This window comes from Hippocampus bargibanti, linkage group LG05 (genome assembly GCF_051943395.1).
Source record: "Hippocampus bargibanti isolate YZ-2025 linkage group LG05, ASM5194339v1, whole genome shotgun sequence".
Classification (NCBI taxonomy): Eukaryota; Metazoa; Chordata; class Actinopteri; order Syngnathiformes; family Syngnathidae; genus Hippocampus; species Hippocampus bargibanti.
In genome coordinates, this window is record NC_142738.1 from 1,478,416 (window position 1) to 1,499,664 (window position 21,249).

At 39.2% G+C, this 21,249-nt stretch overlaps 1 protein-coding gene across 6 annotated transcripts in view; it reads right to left on the reverse strand.

Annotated features, from left to right (window-relative positions):
* Positions 1-7,799: 7,799 nt before the first annotated feature.
* The window catches only part of aard (alanine and arginine rich domain containing protein), a 31,836-nt gene continuing 18,386 nt past the window's right edge, over positions 7,800-21,249 (reverse strand). For 4 of the 6 annotated variants that reach the window (XM_088996664.1, XM_088996668.1, XM_088996667.1 and 1 more), the window contains exons 26-42: positions 20,646-20,829; positions 20,389-20,535; positions 18,657-19,119; positions 17,699-18,204; positions 16,775-16,927; positions 16,492-16,667; positions 15,628-15,721; positions 15,497-15,523; positions 14,608-14,685; positions 13,243-13,377; positions 12,271-12,383; positions 11,153-11,303; positions 10,851-11,048; positions 9,855-10,078; positions 9,584-9,776; positions 8,468-8,513; positions 7,800-8,363 (exon numbers count right to left, since the gene is read on the reverse strand). In XM_088996664.1, the coding sequence (XP_088852790.1) occupies positions 8,233-8,363; positions 8,468-8,513; positions 9,584-9,776; positions 9,855-10,078; positions 10,851-11,048; positions 11,153-11,303; positions 12,271-12,383; positions 13,243-13,377; positions 14,608-14,685; positions 15,497-15,523; positions 15,628-15,721; positions 16,492-16,667; positions 16,775-16,927; positions 17,699-18,204; positions 18,657-19,119; positions 20,389-20,535; positions 20,646-20,829 (3,019 nt within the window). In that variant the 3' untranslated portion in view covers positions 7,800-8,232. The remainder of the gene's footprint in view (positions 8,364-8,467; positions 8,514-9,583; positions 9,777-9,854; positions 10,079-10,850; positions 11,049-11,152; positions 11,304-12,270; positions 12,384-13,242; positions 13,378-14,607; positions 14,686-15,496; positions 15,524-15,627; positions 15,722-16,491; positions 16,668-16,774; positions 16,928-17,698; positions 18,205-18,656; positions 19,120-20,388; positions 20,536-20,645; positions 20,830-21,249) is intronic. The other 2 variants (XM_088996665.1, XM_088996669.1) reach the window with 1 other exon arrangement.

A 21,249-nucleotide genomic window follows, 5' to 3' on the forward strand; every position in this document is an offset into this window, starting at 1 on the left:
TATCTATTTGCAATACATTTGCTATTTGCTATCTGGCTAGCTACCTAGCTGGCTAGCTATTTGTTATTTAGCTAGCTACCTCTTTGCTATCTAGCTATCTATTAGCTAGCAACCTAGCTGGCTATTTATTAGATATCTGTCTAGCTGGGTAGCTATGTAGCTGGCTATCTATTAGCTATATATTTGCTATCTGTCTAGCTACCTAGCTAGCTAGCTATTTGGTATCCATTTTCTATCTAATAGCTAGCTACCTAACTGGCAATATATTTGCTATCTATTAGCTAGCTACCTAGCTGGATATCTATTAGCTATCTGTCTAGATAGCTAGCTATGTAGCTGGCTATTTATTAACTATATGGTTGTCTAGCTACTTAACTAACTGTCTAGCTGGCTATCTATTAGCTATCTATTCACTTTCTATTAGCTATCTGTCTAGCTACCTAGCTAGCTATCTATTTGCTACCCATTTTCTATCTATTAGCTAGTTACCTAGATGGCTATCTATTTGCTATCTGTCTAGCTAGCTAGCTAGCTATGTAGCTGGCTATTTATTAACTATATGGCTGTCTAGCCACAGTAGCTATATATATTTTTTTTGTGTGTGTGTGTGTTTTTCTGACAGCTCTCACTTGAACACGTCATCCGCTCACCGCCGAGAACCTGTGACGGAGAACAAAATGGCGGCGAACAAAATGGCGGACCGCCAACAGTTAGTCAACAATGGCGACTTGTTGTGACTCCATTTTTGACGACTAAACACTGGATGTGAAATATACTCGACATTATGTAATCATTTTCGATAGTGATAATCTATGTATTTTTTTTAATACATTTTCTTTATCCTTACAAGGTTAGCAGGTGTGCTGTAGCCTATCCCAGCTGACTTTGACCTGATGTGGGGTACACCCTGGACTGCTTCGCAGTTTCTTGTTTCAACCTATTATAATAATTGCGCACAATGTCTCTCTTTATCTCCTGAATAAAACATTAACATCAATGCATTATTGACCGAGTACATTTTTTTAAAAATTCACATATAGCGTGTCATGATACATATGCGGAACTGCCGCAGCTTGGAATTGAAGCGGATTTATGTAGGACAGGAGATGTGAGACAGGCTCTTTTCATCAATGGATGCTTCAGCAAAAAAAAAAAAAAAAGATTATGGTTTAGCTACCTATTTGCTATCTATTAGCTATCTGGCTGGCTAGCTGGCGGTCAATGTATTTATTAGCTATTAACTGGCTATTAGCTGTTGGCTAGCTGTTAGCTAGTGGTTATTAGCTGACTATTAGCTAACTATTAGCTGGATATTGGCTGTTGGCTAGCTATTAGCTGGCTAGCTTTCTATCTGTTTGAGTTACTTCTCGGTTGAGTGAACACTGGCGCGTGTGGCTGCCGCTGCTCACCCACAGAAAAATTCATCCTGTGACTGTAAAGTGACCTTGAGAGTTTTGAAAGGCGCTTAGAAATCAAATGTATTATTATTATTATAATTATTACAGCTTCGTGTTTGCTTTCAAAATTTAGCTTGTAGCAGACGTGAACATTCCACCATGACCGTCCCTGATCCACTGGTGAAAAGGTTGTGCTTAAAATTGAAGGGCTGTGTCTTATCATAATAATAATAATAATAATAATAATAGCCAATAGCTATCTATTTGCTAGCTATTGGGTATCTATTCACAAGCTATTAGCTATCTGTTGGCTAGCTATTAGCTATCTGTTGTCTAGCTATTAGCTATGTGGCTAACCCAGTCTGATCAAGATTTTAGGAATACATTTGCTGTCCATTAGCTATCTGGCTGGCTAGATGGCTATCTAGCTAGCTATCTTGCTGGCTACCTAGCTGGCTACTCAGCTAGCTATCTAGCTGGCTACCCAGCCAGCTACCTATTTGCTGTCTATTAGCTATCTGGCTAGCTATCTATCTATTGGCTAGTTATTAGCTAACTAGTTAGCTTTCTATCTATTTGAGTTATTCCGAGTTTGAGTGAACGTTGGCACGTGTGAGTTGTGAAAGGCGCTTATAAATGACATGTATTATTATTATTATTATTCTTATTATTAATACTTTCTGTTAAAGTTTGCCCGGTTCCGACGCATCATCGCGGCTTGCTAAGAACACCTAAGAAAGCGTCAAATTGGACGTTTGAGGCATCGGCGGCGCGCCGTCGTCTCATCCGAGCAGAAAAATGAGAACAAAGGCGCCATGTTGTGACTAATGTCAGTAATTGTCTGCGCTGATGACAAGTTAGCTTGAGTGTTACTCCCGCCCCCCCTCGGCTGCCTTTCAGGTGATTGGCTGTCACTGCCATGACACTCTCCCGCCACTTGAGTTGAGTTTACCCAGAAGACAACCTCAACGCTTTTTTGTGCGTGTGCGGCTTTCATCTGACAAGTGTGTCTTTTGAATACGTACTTTGGAAAGTATCACTATCAAGCGTCCTCTTCTCATGGAGATGTGAGAATAATAATAATAATAATAATAATAATAATAATGAAGAAAATGAAGATGAAGATGAGGCTGTCACATGTCACATGTCCAATCACCTGTTATAAGATACTTGATATTTTTTTTATATATACAGTTGAAAAAAAAAAATATATGAAAAAAATATTTTTTTTTCAACTACAAATTGTTTTTTCAACCCCAAAAAATATAGAGATTTTTGTTTTTTTTTCAACCCCCAAAAAATACACGCATATATATATATATATTTTTTTTTTTATTGAAATTAGTACAATAATAGTTTTTTTTTTATAAACATCAAATGTTTTTTCAACAACAAAAAAATTGTTTTTCAACCAAAAAGATATAGAGAGATTTTTTTCAAGCCCAAAAAACAAAAAAATATATACACATATGCATATATTTTTTAATTGAAAATAAAACAAATACGACAATAAAAAAATCTATTATTTACATTAAATTTTTTTTCAACCAAAAAAAAAATATCTATATCTATTTATATCTATATATATTTATATTATTTTGTTTGAAAATAAAACAAATACTATTACTACTACTAAAAATGTGGGTTTTTTTTTCAATCCCCAAAAAAATTACACAAAAATATTTTTAATTAATTAAAAAACAAATACTAAAATAAAAAATCTATTAAATACATATATTTTTTGTTTTTTAACCAAAAAATACATATACACATTTTTCTCTTCAATGAAATAGTCTAATAAAAAAAATGTTAAATTTTTCTTCAATAAAAAAATTATGATAAACATATATTTGGTTATTTTTTTTCAATTTAGAAAATATGTATATTCCTATATATCTTTGTGTTTAATTTTTTTTTTCAAACGAAAAAAATACATATACCCATATATATATATATATATATATATATATATATATACAGTAAAGGAGCACTAAAACAACGTGTAGCATCGCGTAAGTGACAAATGAACATACCTCTCTTGTGGGCAATTTCGCACACGTCTAATTGAGGTAAGCGCAATTATGCTTCTTTTTGTTGGAACCTTCATCAGCGGCGAGGCTTGGTGGCCTTTTTTTTCCCTTCTTGATGAATCTCTCCCTGGAGGACTGAACAAAGCTTTTGTGATGAACAAAAAGGCAATGGAACACTTTCAAGTGCCGCAAACAAACACGGGAGAGTCCGCTTAGGGTTAATCCAACAATTACGCTGCCCATTTGATGTCATTTGACAGCTTTTTAAGAACACGCGATCAACTTTTTGCTTGTTCGCTCAAGAAGATGAGCTGCGCAGTGGAGCAGCGTATTTACCAGTGGTGGGCCGTGCATATCGCCCCTGGGCCTCCAAAAATAATATTGATAAATAATAATAATAATAATAATAATAGTAGTAATAATATACTAATAGTAATAATATAGTAATACATAGTAATAATAATATAGTAATAAATAATAATATAGTAATAAATAATAATAATAATAATAATAATAATAATACATTACATTTCAAAGCGCCTTTCAAAACTCTCAAGGTCACTTTACAATCACAGGATGAGTTTTTTTTCTGTGGGTGAGCAGCGGCAGCCACACGCGCCAGCGTTCACTCAACCCGGAAGTAACTCAAATAGATAGAAAGCTAGCTAGCTAGCGAATGGATAGCTAATAAATAATGATTAATTTCATTTATAAGCACCTCACAAAACACTCAAGGTAACTTTACAATCACAGGATGAGTTTTTTTTCTGTGGGTGAGCAGAGGCAGCCACACGTGCCAGCGGTCACTCAACCTGGAAGTAAGTCAAATGGATAGAAAGCTAGCTAGCTAAGAGATAGCTAGTAATAATAATAATAATAATAATAATAATAATAATAATTTACATTTCATTTACAAGTCTCTTTACATCATAGTGACAAAATGATCGCAAAATGATCATCATAACTAAAAAAAAAAGTGTATTTCAAATTCAAGGTTCTGATATTAGCTACCCTTTAGCAGAGTTAGCGCATCTTTACATTTGTTCATGTAACTTTGATGGCTAACATGAGGGATATCTCTATTGTATTTGCTTTCAAAAAGGAGTCCAGGTAACATCCGACTCACGACCGGCTCGACTTACGACCACCAGACCCTATTTTTTAAATTTTAATTATACGCCCGGCATCGCAACACGCTAGCAGGCCCGCGCTAGCAACACATATAAAAATTTTGGCCAGCCAGAATGTCACACTCTCGCACAGCAATCGACCGCGTGATGGGAGGAGTTTGCCAGTCATTTAGCCTGCATTTTGAATGGATTTCGACTTACGACCATTTTGACTTACGACCGTTGGGTCGAAACGGAACTCGGTCGTAAGTCGGATGTTACCTGTATATACTTCCAAGAAGGGTTTTCAATGAAAAAAAAAAGTCTTATTTTTATCATCTATTTTATTGCAAATGGAACAAAGCATCCGTTTTTGTACATGAAGCGCCATTTAATGAGTCTGACCCGCATAAGAAGGTCCCTCCTTGTTTGTTACGGTAGAGCAAAGTGTCTTGTTGTAATATCGCGCCAAAAGACAAGAATCAGGGCGACACCGAGTCTGTCACCCCCAGCCCCCCTTGAATCTCTTTACGTGTTTGTCTTAGAACATAAAAGAAAACTGCCGACATCTTCAAGATGGCTGGCGTTTTTTTATTCTTTAAAAAGGACGTCAAGCGAGATGACAAGCAGAGAGTAAACAGCCAAAAATAAAACAGCAAGCAATGAAAAAAAATACAAAAATGATTGTCAATCTGTCTGCAGGGGGGAGGGAGCTAAGGGGTGCGTGCGTTTAAGACAACTGTTTTCCAGGTTGAGTGAAGGCCTAGCTAGCTATCTGGTAGCTATCTATTAGCTAGCTAGCTTTCTAGTCGAGTTACTTAGCTATCGAATTAGCTGTCTATTAGCTAGCTTTCTATCTGAGTTACTTCCGGGTTGAGTGAAGGCCTAGCTAGCTATCTGTTAGCTATCTATTAGCTAGATAGCTATCTGGAAGCTATATATTAGCTCGTTAGCTTTCTAGCCGAGTTACTTAGCTATCGAATTAGCTGTCTATTAGCTAGTTAGCTTTCTATCTGAGTTACTTCCGGATTGAGTGAAGACCTAGCTAGCTATCTGTTAGCTATCTATTAGCTAGCTAGCTTTCTAGCCGAGTTACTTAGCTATCGAATTAGATGTCTATTAGCTAGCTACCTTTCTATCTGAGTTACTTCAGGTTGAGTGAAGACTTAGCTAGCTAACTGGTAGCTATCTATTAGCTAGCCAGCTTTCTAGCCGAGTTACTTAGCTATCGAATTAGCTGTCTATTAGCTAGCTAGCTTTCTATCTGAGTTACTTCCGGGTTGAGTGAAGACCTAGCTCGCTAACTGGTAGCTATCTATTAGCTAGCTAGCTTTCTAGCCGAGTTACTTAGCTATCAAATTAGAATTGGAAAAAATAGATAAATTAAAATAGATAAAAAAATTGAAAAATAAAAATAAAGATACAAATAAAAATAAAAATAACAAATATAAAATTAATAAATTATAGTTTCTGTATATTAAATATATTAAAGGACTTTTTTTAATCATTGAGCTTCAATTTTAATGAATATTTTCTCATGAAAAAGAAATGGCTACCTTGGATTAAGGCAACAATAAAAACGTTGATAAATTTGCCTTTGTTTCTTCTTCTTCTTTTTTTTTAGACTAAGCATCAATGACAAAAAAATGACCCGACACGGAGCGCTTTTGTTTTTAACCGTCATAACTTTTCATAAAAAGGGGGAGAAAAAAATAAAATAATCCTTTCAAGTAAGCGACATTTTCATTCATCATGTGTCTTATTTGTATTCTTGGCCGCATGTAAATCGGATTCTTGTAAGACCCTCAATCAAAGCGAGCTTTACGTGTAAGCGTGTGAAGTGGCATCAATCGGGTGGGGTGGAAGTGCTGCTTGGAAATATTCAGAATAACACTTAATAGTCAGTCAGTCTGTCAGATGCGCGGCCATCTTGCGGGTAAAGAAAACCAAAATAAACTTGGAAAAAGGGCGCATCAAAGCTGACGTGAAGTGAGGGGAATCGCTTCGAAACCGACGCATACGTTGACGCTTTTGTGGCTTCACAGGGAAGGAGTAAAAAAAAATATATATAATAAGAATAATAAAGTCAACATGGAAATATCACTAATGAGGGGCGGATATGACATGAGTGCGTGTATGAAATATGGATGGAATGACAACCGCCACCGCCGCCATCACCCCTCCCTGTCATGAGCAGAAAATGGCAGCAATTACGACTCGTTATAAACGGCATGAAAGGTAAACTACGGGGAATTGCGTCAGTGCGGGTCAGCTGTAGATATTGACGTTGATTCAGGCTTTATGAACAATGCGTCGAGATTTGGCGTATTTGCCGGTTTAAAGGACAACGACGCCTCCGGAAAAGTTGTGTTCATAATTTGTAAAATGGCTTCAAATGACTTCTACTGAGCGTATTTAACAAAGATTCCACCGCATATTAAAGCTATATTTTACCTTTTAAGACTCGCGCTGAATATTCAGGAAGTTTTGAGTTGGTGACGAGTCCTCACCCTACGTCACTGAAGGAACGCCCCTGACTGAAAAAAAATACACATTGTAGCAGTCCTTGCAGCAGTCACGTCAATGCATGTTGCGGTACTTTGTTTGGTCTGAAAACTTTATGTTGATGGCGAAATTAGAAGGAAAACAACATAAATAACACAATGGTGAATCGTTGCACCGAGCAACTATTTGATATTCCAAAAATTCCATAAAATAAAAATTCCAAGGAAAAAACATCCAATATCCAATCCAATTTCCAATGGAGCTTTGTCGCCATCGTCAGCCTTTTTTGGGTGCTACATTTCCCCCCCAGATACCTCAAAATGACACGGAAGGACTTCTTTAATCGATTGCAAACATTGATGCTTTGCTCTTCAGAACTATTTGAATCATATTATATACAGTAAAGTCTCGTTATATCGATATCGGATATATCGATAGTCCCGGTTATATCGATACTATTTCTATGCACGCACGGAGAAAATTACATGCAAACAGGGTCGGATATATCGATAGTCCTGGTTATATCGATATTTTTTCGGACTCCCTTGAATATCGATATAACGAGACTTTACTGTATATATATATATATATACACACACAGTATACAGAGTGTATACACACACAGTATATAGTACGGTATACAGAGTATACTGTGTGTATATATATATATATATATATATATATATATATATATATATATATATATATATATATATATATATATATATATATATATATATATATATATATAAGCCCAAATATATACAGTAACTAACTTAAAAAAAACAGAACAAGCAAGAAAATCAACATAAGCCAAAATAATGACAACATTTACATACTGGTTGCTGATAATAAGCGACCTTTAACCTAATAATAAAAAATAATAATTTGACTTTGACTCACTTTAAATGATGCAAGATAACAGTACATTTTGGTCAACCCCAACATCAAAAATGTCTTAATGAGACGTCAATACTGAGTCCAATTATTTGACTTGGCCGGTGTACCGAAACTCAATGGATTGTGCGGCGTTTTCACTTCCCGAATGCTTAAGTGCAACGTGCTTTGCTTGTCCTTGATTGACGTCGTCCATCTTAAAAGTCGCTATGTACACATTTAAACCGCCGCCAGAGTTCTCTCTTTTCAATTTCCAAGAAGCCAGATCATTTCTACCTCAACGCGGAGTCATTCTCAGACCTCGTGGTTCTTCTTCAGGACCTCCAAGTACTGCTGTTTGGCTCTGCTAACAGGATCCAGGTCCACCCTCGTCGCAGAACCCACCGGAGACATGCGAGCCAAGGAGACGTCAAGTTCCACTGAGGCTAAGGAGGCAAAAAATAAAAAAATAAATAATAATAATAATAATCAGAAAAATTGGACGTGTGACGAAAAATACGCCGTCGTCGGGTGTTTGTTCTTCTGGCACCTTTGTTGAGTTCCCTGGAGATGCTTCTGTCCAACTGACGCTGCATCTGAAGGAAACATCAATGGAGAAACGTTTTGGTCTGGCAGGAGGTCGGTAAGTATCCAGCGTTCGATCTTATGTGGAGATGACGGCACCAAGATGATGTCACTTTGGTTTTGGGACTTCCAAATGTTCACTGAGGCACGCGTACGATACGTCAAGGCACCGTATGGTGTGCCGCATATTATTGTCACGTAATCATAGAGAATCGACAGAATAGACGTGATCATATTTAAAGGACAACCGACGTCGAGAGTTGTGTCCATAATTTGTAAAATGGCTTCAAATGACTTCTACTGAGCGTATTGTAAAAAGATTCCAACACATATAGCTATATTTTACGTTTTAAATATATTCCGGAAGTCTTGTTTTTGAGTTGGTGACGAGTCCTCACGTTACGTCACTGAAGGAACGCCCCCTGACCGACAAAAGGACACATTGTAGCAGTCCTTCCATCACATCAATGCATTTTGCGTTACTTGTTTGGTCTGAAAACGTCGTGTTGCACCAAAAAGAGGCAGAAGAGGGCGACCAAGCTCCATGGAAGGAATTTATCAGCCTGTGGAAACAGGCTGATTAATTCCTCACATGGAGCTTGGTCGCCATTTTCTGCCTATTTTTTGGTGATCCATTTCCCGCCAATGTTGCCTCAAAATGGCACAGAATAAATTCTTTAATCAATTGCAAACATTTATGCTTTCCTCTTCAGAACTATTTGAATCATATTCATAACTGGATTTGTAACAAAAAAGCATATTCTCCGAATCTGAAGCCATTGTTTTGATTCTCCAGCAAGGCAAGACGTCTTGGCATGACGTCACGAACTGGGGGCGGGACTTTCTGAAAATGCCCAATTGGCAACTCAATTTTTTGCACATTTTTGACACTACGTCATTTTTATTGGTGTTTTGCATTTGACTAAAAATATCATACTGCGTGTTTTGGGTATTTCTTTTAGTTTTGGGCATTATTTTAGTTTTAGTTTTGGGTATTATTGGGAATTCGTGGAAAAAAAAATATCATTCACATTAGTCTGGCGCTAATGTGCCATTTTGCAGATGAAACAAATGTAATTACCATGATCAGGTAGTCCTCCACGCTACTGCTTTGTCCTTCAGCCACGTGGCCAAGAAGCCGAGGGCCAACTGTCCTGGGTGGGCCTCCCACAGGGACCAAAAGCCCAGACGGTGACGGTCCAGTGGGGGCCATGAAAGACCCACTTCGCTCGTTGACCAACCTGGAACTGGCTTCCGTGAGCTGATGGTTCGTCCTGTAGACGTAAATCAATCCAAAGTGAACTACGTTATTTGGTTATTATTATTATTATTTTTATTTTTAACTTTCGGACCGTTTGAGATCGGCGGAGAGAGATTTGCGCAACTTCTGCTCCTCTCTGTAGAGTTCTTTGAAGCGTTCCAGTTCGATGTGCGCGGACTCTCTTTGGCTGAAGGTGTCGTGTTGAAAGGCACGGGCCCGGTTCAGTTCGCTCTCGAGTTCTTGGATCTTCAAGCGGAGGCTGGCCTCGTTGGCCGCTTGGATCTGGTCCTGCGCCTCCTGGGTTGCCGCTTGAGTCTAGGAGGAAAAAAAAAATAATAATAATAATGAGCAGCGTATTTGGAACTGTCGCGGCTTGGAATTGAAGCGGATTTACGTGGGACAGGAGAATCTCTTTTCGTCAATGGATGCAACAGCTTTGTGTTGGCTTTCAACTAGCTTGTAGCAGACGTGCACATTTCACCATGACGTCCATGATCCACTGGTGAAAAGGACGCTTTGACCTTCCCATTTCATCTCGAGCTGCTTCATAAAACAAAGATCTAGCTAGCTAGCTGGCTATCCAGCTGACTATCTAATTGCTATGTATTGGATGTCTGGCTAGCTATCCATCTAGCTGGCTGGCTAGCTGTTAGTAATCTGTTGGCTAGCGAGTTAGCTTTCTATCTATTTGAGTTATTCCGGGTTGAGTGAACGCTGGCGCGTGTGGCTGCCACTGCTCACCATACAGAAAAACATATCCTGTGACTGGAAAGTGACCTTGAGAGTTTTGAAAGGTGCTTATAAATGAAATGTATTGTTATTATTATGATTATGATTATTATTTTTATTAAGAGGGTGCAGAAAGTGCTTAAGATTGAATGACTGTCTTTGTTTTGTCATATTATTTTGTTCTTTTGACTTTAAGATAGCGCCTCCTTTAAAGCAGCTCCTGTATTTTGTTTTTCTACTTCTTCCCTTCCTTTCCTCTTACTTTCGTCATTTTGCTGCTGCTGAAATGTCAATTTCTCCACTGCGAGACTAATAAAGGCTAATCCAATCCAATCCAATTTGATATTTTGTACTTCACCTGCAGGAAAAGGTTGACTTCCTGTAGTTTATGATGTATTTCCTGTCGGGCTTTCTCCTCCACCTCTCGCCGATATTGCTCCATCTGCCTCTGCTCGACCTCGGAGGCCTCCACTCTGCGTTTGAGGTTGAGCACCTCCTCCTCCAACAGCCTTCTCTCCGACAGGCTGCCGTGGAACGCTTCCCTCTCCAGCTCTCTCTGTCGGATGTGCCACAAAGCGTTTAAAAAAAACAACAACAACAACACACATACTGTGTAAGCGACGCAAGTTCAAATGACAGCGAGGAATCAGAAGGATGAACCTTTGCTCTTCTTCCATCAAAAGCTCCATCGGCCAAGCTGGCTCGTCCCAAGTCCGCTTTTCGACCGCTTAGCGGAGAAGCAAAATCACCTGTGCCGTCATTGCGCATGTTCTCCAGCGACCTTTTTGCAGTTTTAAATAGAGACCGCAACCTGAAATTATATTTTGGGGAAAAAATAAGTAAATAACACAATAGTGTGAATTACAACGGGATGTTTATAACTCAATTCCACTGTATTAATAGAGCATTTCCAAACACACAAGGCTGCATGCAAAGTATTATAGAGAAGCAATAAAATAAATCAGTCACAAAGATAGTAGAAAGGTAATTAAATTATAAAATATATTTTCTAATTATCTATCTATCTATCTATACATATAAATTAGAATCTCTGGCAGTCTTTATTTACAGTCTAGCTGGCTATATATTAGCTATTTAGCTAGGTATTAGCTATATACTGGCTAGCTATCTAGCCGGCTAGCTATTAGCTATATAGTGGCTAGCTTTCTATATATTTGAGTTACTTCCGGGTTGAGTGAACGCTGGCGCATGTGGCTGTCGCTGCTCACCCACAGAAAAACTTATCCTGTGACTGTAAAGTGACCTTGAGAGTTTTGAAAGGCGCTTAGAAATGAAATGCAATACAGTATTATTATTATTATATTTTGTAAATAATTAATTGAAATTAGAATCTCTGGCATTTGTGTCTCACTTCCATTTTTTTAATTGTACATCAGTTTGAATATGATGCGTGAATCTAGATGGCTAGTTAGCTAGCCATCTAACTATCCATCCATTTATATGGCTAGCTTGCTAGCCAGGAAGCTAGCCTGGTAGTTAGCCAGATAGCTAGCCATCTATTCATCTATCCATCCATCGAGATGGCTAGCTAGCTAGCCATCTAGCTAGCTATAAAAAAACTAATTGTTATGAAACAAATTGAGACTGAAAATTTGTCTGACCAAACAATCAGTTTCAAAGGTGAAGTGTGTTATGAACGGCCTTTCCTTTATGAACAAAAAAATATATAATAAATTCTAATTTAATCAAAATTGGGACGATCCGATGCCTCAAGATAATGACTAATGTAGCCCGTGTCGGTCCCGTGTGAGACTCACCTGTAGATTTCCTTTTGAAGACCTGTGTTTCTCTCCATCTCTTGTTCCAATCGACAGTCGAGAGCCTTCTTCTGCTCCACGAATTTCTTGGCTTTCTTCTTCTCCGTTTCCACCTTAAAGGACAACCGACACCATTTTTGTGTTTCCTAACTGACATCAGAAAAACGTTTTACAGCATCTAAAATACCCAAAACACACAGGCTGATATTTTTAGTCAAATGCAAAACACCAATCAAAATGACTCAAAGTGTCCCAAAACTACTTCAAAATGATATCGGAGATGTCGAATTTCAGAAGGTCCCGCCCCCTTTTTCGTGACGTCACGCCAGGATACTCCTTCACAAACTGCCTTGCTCCAGAATCAAAACAATGGCTTCAGAGAGTTCAGATTAAAGAAGTCCTTCCGTATCAATTCGAGCCATCTGGACTCCAATATAGCGCCCAGAAAATGCACAAGATGGCGCACAAGCTCTGTTAGAAATGGGCTGTTTTGACCGCTGGGAATTTGTGCCAACTTACACCTTCTTTATGCGTGTTACCGCAATTGGCTGAGACACACAACGATTGACCATCGCGTTATTGATGTAGTTTTCCTTCTAATTTCCCCATCAACACGGTGTTTTCAGACGAAAAAAAGTACCGAAAATGCATTGTGTGTCGCTTTCTCGGTCAGGGGTGTTCCCTCCGTGACGTCACTAAGGGCATCGTCAGCAACTCGAAAACAAGACTTCATGAGTATTCAGTGAGAGTCTTAAAACATAAAATATCGCTATATGCGGTGGAATCTTTGTCAAATACGCTCAGTAGAAGTCATTTGAAGTGAGTTTACAAATTATGGACGCAACTTGTCCGGAGACCTCGGTTGTCCTTTAACACACACCATCAACAACAACAACAACAACAAAAATGGAAGACTACAGGAGTGTTTGCCATTACACCGTTACGGTGCTCGGAGTCATGATCGCACTATACCTGGCTGCTGAGTTCTCCTTTTTCCTTTTCAAGCTCCGCAAGACGAAGTCCTAACTTGGAACGGCTTTTGAGTTCCTCCTCCCACATGGCTTGAGAGTCGTGGGCGCTGTTTGACAACACGCTTTGCTTCTGCACCTGAACACGTTGAGAAAAAAAAACGTATATATAAGCAGTGTATGAATCTCATGACAAAAAGTGAGAGGAGACCAGGGCAGACAACCCTGAAATGTTGCCTGCCCAGCCATAAAGTTGCCTGCCCTATTTTTCACAACTTGAAATACAATAAGGCGACTAATCGCAAAAAAATAAAAACATTGTTGCAAAGTATTAATGTTTTTTTTTTATTAAGGATGAACCTACCACAAATGCTCCCTTGCTTAAAGGACAACCAACACCATTTTTTTTGTTTCCTAACTGACATCAGAAAAACGTTTTATAGCATCTAAAACATGCAGGCTGATATTTTTAGTTAAAGGACAACCGACGTCTCTGGACAAGTTGTGTCCATAATTTGTAAAATGGCCTCAAATGACTTCTGCTGAGCGTATTTTAATAAGATATCACCGCATATAGCTATATTTTAACTTTTAAGACTCGCGCTGAATATTCAGGAAGTCTTGTTTTTGAGTTGGTGACGAGTCCGTACGTGACGTCACTGAAGGAACGCCCCTGCCCGAAAAAAGGACACATTGTAGCAGTCCTTCCATCACGTCAATATATTTTGCTGTACTTGTTTGGTCTGAAATCATCATGTTGCACCAAAAAGAGCCAGAAGAGGGCGACCAAGCTCCATGTAAGGAATTTATCAGCCTGTGGAAACGGGCTGACTAATTCCCTACATGGCTTTGTCGCCATTTTCTGCCTCCCTTGGGTGCGACCCTGATCCCTCAAAATGACACGGAATGAATTTTTTAATCGATTGCAAACATGTATGCTTTCCTCTTCAGAACTATTTGAATCATATTCATAACTGGATGTGGAACAAGAAAGCATATTCTCCGAATCTGAAGCCATTGTTTTGATTCTCCAGCAATGCAAGACGTCTTGGCGTGACGTCACGAAATGGGGGCGGGACTTTCTGAATATGCCCAATTCGCAGCTCAGTTTTTTTTTGCAGATTTTGGACACCTTAAGTCATTTTTATTGGTGTTTTGCATTTGAATAAAAATATCATACTGCGTGTTTTGGGTATTTTAGATGCTATAAAACGTTTTTCTGATGTCAGTTAGGAAACAAAAAAGTGACGTCGGTTGTCCTTTAAGGTGCGCCTTATATTGTATATTGAAAACGTCTGTAAATACACCTTCATTGGGGGTGCGCCTTATACACCAGTGTGCCTGAAAATACGGTAAATATAGCGCTAACCTCTTTACTGAGTTGGTCCTCTAATGTCATCTTACTGCTTTGTAGGTTGCTGACCAAATCCTCCAAATGATCTCTGACCTACGGAGGAAAAGAACAAATCTTACCGTTTAAATATGAAGGTTTTATTTTTTTATTCAAATAAAGAAACAAATGGCTGATTTGAATATTTAACTAATTCACTGCCAGACGATGTCCAAAAATGTGCCCACTCCACTGCCAGGTTTTTATCATTTTCATTCAAATTACAGGACCCAAAGAATATTGAGTTTTAGGACTACATAAACATACAGTGCAGCATCGTAAGAAACCTTAGACTCTGTTTTCATCAGGAAAAAAAAAACATTGATAGAATGATATGGGTTTGGAGTTATATGAGTTTGAAATGAGGGCGGCTGTCCAAAATACAATGCAATACATACATAATGGTCTATTATAGTGCTTTAACAATAGCTGAAGCTGTAACAAAGCGCTAACAAGGGAAAAAGGGAAATGTTGCCGTCTCGTGGAAGGGAAAAAACATTGCCAGAGGTGTGACCAGCGCTTTATTGGCACCCCCAAGCAAGAAAAACAAAAACCCGAACAAATTCGGGAATGGCGATCTACGTCATATTTTCAATTCCCGAATATATTCGGGAATGGCAGTGAATGAGTCAAAGAGTTACCGAGGACACCGGATAGATTGGAACGTGCATCATGCAACTCGAAAAAGAGAAGTTGAAGACCCACAGAAGTCAAAAAGGAAAAGAATCAGTTTGGTCAGCGAGAAGAAAAAAAAAAACTCCCCCAATAAACAGGTTACGACGATTGATTATTTTCATGGTGTGAAGTGAACGTATTGAAACAACCCCAACGTCAAAGACAAACTCAATCAAATTGAAAACCAACCAACCATTTGTCCATTTGCACTGTCAGATCGCTGGGAACAAAATGGAACGCGCTTCAATACGTCAATCAAGAGAGTACAAGAAACGTCGTCGTGTACGCTAACATTCGCGGCGGCAAAATGAGTGTTGCACTTACCCTGGCCTCTTCCCGACAACCTTTCTGAAGCGCTTCGATTTTGTTCGCCTGTTGCTTTGCGGCGGCTTCCAGCTTGACATTCTCAATCTCCAGCCTATGGGCACCAAATAAATAAATAAATAAATAAACATGTAAGTAAATACATAAATAAATATGTAAATAAATCAGTACATAAATACATAAATAAACAAACAACCAAATAAATAAATAAACAAGTAAATACATAAGTAAGTGAAGTAGTAAATAAAAAAATAAAAATAAAAATATAAATAAATAGAAAAATAAACAAACAATAACATAAATAAATAAACAAGTAAATACATAAGTGAAGTAGTAAATAAAAACAAATCTAAATAAATAAATGAATACATAAGTAAATACATAAATACGTAAATAAGTAAATAAATAAAAAAATAAATAAATAAACAAGTAAATAAACATAAGTAAGTGAAGTAGTAAATTAAAAAAATAATAATAAAAATAAAAATAGATAAAAATAAACATAAATAAATAGATAAACAAACAACAAAATTAATAAACAAGTAAATAAATAAGTGAAGTAGCAAGTAAATAAACAAATAATTAATTAAATAATTAAATAAGAAAATACATAAGTACATAAATAAGTAAATACATAAATAAATACGTAAGTAAATACATAAATAAATAAGCACATAAATAAAAATAAATAAACAATAAAAAAGTAAGTGAAGTAGTAAATAAAACGTAATAATATGTAAATAAATAAGTACACAAATAAATAAATAAGTAAGTAAGTAAATACATAAATAAATAAATCCGTAAATAAATAAGTACATGAATGAATGAATAAATAAATGCATAATGAGTCTCATCTGCATTTACCTTTGCACAGCCTCTTCCAGTTGTTTGACTGCTGCGTTGGAGGCGGCAGCGGCAGACAGCGCCTCCTGCTGTTTCTGAGCGGCGACGCAGAGTTCTTGCTCTCTTTCGTCCAGGCGACATCTCAGATCGCTGGCGCGTTTCTCACTTTGAATGCAGTGCGATTCTCGCTCAATCATCTGCGTGAGAGAAAAAGATCGGCAATGTTTCAAATACATTGAAAATAAAAATAATGAAGCACTCCAAATGAGGCGATGAGTGAGGGAAAAAGTCAATCGGCGATGACCTTCTCTTTGAGACTGTCCATGTTGTTGACGAGCCTTGTCTTTTCTTCTTCCAAGTCGTTACGATAGCGGGTGTTGATCTCCAAAGAGGCTTCGCACATCGACAGCTTCTTTAAGGAGTCTGCTAACTCCTGCTGCAGCTGTCTCTGACTTGCCTATGCCATGAAAATAAAAACAAAGAAGAAATAAATGAAGGAATAAATAGACGGATCGATAGACAGATTGATTGACAGGTCGATCGACAGGCCGATTGACAGACAGGTCGATGGATCAACCGACAGAACGATCCATCATCCGAAAGATCAATCCACCGACAGATTTATCGACCGACAGATCGATCGATCGAACGACCGACCCACAGATCAACCGACAGTTCGACTGACCGATCCACAGAGCGACCGTCCGATCTACAGACTGACAGATTGACAGACCGACCGATCCATAGACTGACAGACCGACCGACCCACAGATCAACCGACAGTTCGACCGTCCGATCCACAGACCGACAGATTGACAGACCGACCGATCCACAGACTGACAGACCGACCGATCCACAGACCGACTGATCCAGACCGACCGCTTGACAGATTGACCGACAGATCGACTGATCAATCGACCGACAGATTGATCGACCAACCGACAGACCGAGCGACCGACCCACTGACCGAGCGACCGATTCACAGACCAACAGAACGACCTATCCACAGAGCGACCAATCCACAGACTGACCGATTGATAGATCGACCGACCAATCAACAGATTGACCGAGTGATCGACGGACCCATGAACAGATTGACCGATTGATCGATCGACTGATCAACCGACCGACCGACAGGCCGATTCATACCTACCTAGCTACCCCGCCACCCCAACCACCATTAAATTCGGCAGTCATGATGGCGAAGCGTTTCCGGGTGTGCTCTTACCTCTCTTTCATTTTTCTCTTCCTGTAATTGGCGGTTTTGTTCTCGTAGCTCAGCAGCTTTTGCAGCCAGGTCTTGATTCCGATCCTGCGCGAGTTGGACTCTGTCTTCACAATCGGCGCGAAGCTTGGATAAAATGTCACTGAAAGACTTTTGGGCGTCTGTCACGGCATTTTCTTTGGCGACACCCTTGTTTTGAGCTTCCTCCAGCTGCTGCCGTAGCAACATGGCTTCACTTTGCACTTGGGCTAAGCGCTCCTGCGTAGCCTCTTGGCGCGCTGCGGCCCTAGTGACCAGCTCCTTTTCGGCCCGCAGTGCGTCCTCGAGTTCTTTGACGCGCGTGGCTATTTGGTCGCTCTCGCGCTGCATCGTGTTCAGCAGGAGGTTTTTCTCAGTCAGCTGAAGCATGGCCCGATGGGCCTCGTTCTCCATTCCGTTGGCGTGCGCCTCTGCTTTGGACAACTTCTGGGAAAGGCTGCTGACTGCTTCGTGCTGACTGGAGGCCTCACCTGCACAGATAGGTCAACCCACACATTACAACAATATATACAGGTAACATCCGACTTACGACCGAATTCCGTTCCGACCTAACGGTCGTAAGTCGAAATGGTCGTAAGTCGAAATACATTCAAAATGTTAAATAGAGACTCTGAGCCTAAATGACTTGCAAACTTAATTAAAATGTTCAAAATAGGGTCTGGAGGTCGTGGTCGTAAGTATGGGTGGTCGTAAGTCAGATGTTACCTTTATTAAAATACACTACTTAAACGCAGTGTAAATGTGAACGTATTTGGTAGAAAAATAAAATAAAATAAAAAATTTGATAGAAAAGGATAGGAATTGTAGCGTCTACATGCAGATGCCTTTAAGAGGCGGGGCCCGGCGGTGTGTGATGTCGAGGCGAAACCTGAACTGGTAAAAAAAAAATATTTTTTGTCATGATAGCGTCCATGCTACTCACTGGAGAGTCTGTCCTTCAGACGCCGGTGTTCCTCCTTCTCCTGGAGCAGCGCTATCTCGGCGTCCGACCGGGCCGCCATGGAACGCTCGGCCTCCCGCAGCGCCGCGGTCAAGCGAGCGCGGACCGATTCCAACTCCACCGCCTGGGTCTCTCGGCTTTGACGCTCGTTCTCCAGGCGAGTGGCAGTGACGGTCAACTCTGACTTCATGGCGGCCGTCCGGTTATTGAAATCCAAGGCGGTTTGGTTCATGGTATCACTGTTGGCTTTGAGAGCTTGCCTGGCCTCTTCCAGTTGTTCTTTGAGGGCTTTATTCTCCTCCTGGAGGTCTCTCTGTTTGATGCTGCTGCTGGCCTGGGAATTCTCCAGGTCTGTTCTCAGGGTACTCAGTTGCTCGTGAAATATGGAAATCTGTTGGAGCAGCTCACGTTCCCTATCGCTGGCTTCCGTGAGTTGTGACAAGGCCTATTCATGTTGAAAATACACCGGTGCAATTACATTAGTCGTACAAATGTCATCTTTTCCTTTCCCAAAATTATGATTGACTTTTTTTTCTCCCGAAAAACAAAAAAAAAGGGGTAAATATGAAATTTGGAGGCCCACGAGGAAGCCTTAAAATATTTTATCAGCGTGTCGTGTGTTGTATTTCCAGTTGCACTGTTAGATTTTGTACTCATTTGCAAACAAAAGATGAATGAATTAATAATTCAGGATACATGATGTACTGTATACAACACCGTAAACACGTTGAATGATCTATGTAGTGATTTAGCTATCCAGCGATCGAGTTATGTAGCTAGCAATCTCGCTAGTTAGCGATCTAGTCAAAGAGAACAGGGGCTTTAACAAAAAATAAAACATAAAAAATAAAAAATAATAATAAATACACTACACCTCCCACACATTATAAAAATATATATTAAAAGACATTACTTGAATGCAGTGCAAATGTTAGCGATCGAGCTAGCTAGCAATTTAGCTAGCTAGTGATGAATCGAGTGATCTAACTAGCTAGCTAGTGATGAATCGAGTGATCTAACTAGCGAGCCAATGATCTATCTAGTGATCTAGCGATCTAGCTATGTAGCTAGCAATCTAATTAGTTAGCGATCTAGTTAAGAGAACAGGGGCTTTTACAAAAAATATAAAATAAAAATAAAATAATAAATACACTATACCTCCCACACATACAAATATATATTAAAAGACATTACTTGAACGCAGTGTAAATGTTAGCGATCGAGCTATCTAGCAATCTAGCTAGCTAGTGATCTATCGAGCGATCTAACTAGCGATCTAGCTATTTAGTTATCTACCTATTTAGTGATCTAGCTAGATAGCGATCTATTTAGCATCTATTCATCCATCAATCTATAGATATATGTACATTCTGTCTAAATAATTATAGCGAATACAGTAAAGTCTCGTTATATCGATAGTACTGCTTATTACGATACTATTTCTATGAACGCAAGGAGAAAATTTACATGCCGCAGGATCGGATATATCGATAGTCCGGTTATATAGATATTTTTTCCGACTCCCGAGAATATCGATATATTTTAAAAAAATGGATGTGAGTCGCAATTTTTTTGATTTAAAAACTTATTTTAATAATTGATTTTTGGACCAACTGGCTTAAATTTGAACTGTGAAATAAGTCCACGACTATCCTCAACTGACTCTTATTCTGTAATATCGCAACAATGGCTCACGATGGGCGGTCAAATGTACCTGGTGACTTTTGCTGATGTTTCTTTTGTTCTCTTCCTCAATCTCTTGCTGCTTGCGCACATGACTGTTAAGTAGATTCTCCAGCACTGTGCGAGCGCTGCGTTCTTGAGCCAACAACGTTTGGATCTGATTGTTCTCTTCCTCTAGCTGGAGTGATAAATGAAAATAAACAAACAAATAAATCGAGTCGTCTGTGTAATGGCCTCCACGAGACGCCGATGCGCAGCGTCTGATGGGGACAACCACACACGTTGTACCTGTTTCTTGTTGTTTATGAGTATTCGCATCTCCAACTCCAAGTTCCGAAGATCCAGCTCCACCTTTTGTCTCTCCTGAACCTCGACCTGCCGCTGCTCCTCCGTCCTCCTCAGCTTATCTCCGGTAGTGTTATACATCATGGTGGCATTACGTCCGTTTTCTTGCTCCTGTTTGAGCTGAAATCTGCAACCACGAAACAAAAATGATGATTAAATAAATATAGCACATGCAACGTCCGAGTTAGGACCGGGTACCCTTCCGTCAAAACGGTCGTAAGTCAAACGGTCGTAAGTCGAAATCCATTCAAAATGGCCATTGTGACGTTTACATGACAGGATAGTATACGATGTCAGTCTGTACAGTTCATTTATAAATTTTATAACTTTTGGTGTCATTTTTATCATTCATATGATCGCTTTTTATTACTGTATAACTGTACTTGTAATGTATACAAAACTGTTTACTGTACAGTTCATTTATAAATGTGATACTTACCCTGCTCTCCCTGCTAACGCCCAGAAGAGGTCACCCGACACACAGGCTCGGAAAAAAGCATGTACAGTACTACATGAGATGTTGCCGAGACGGTATCTGCACTGTATA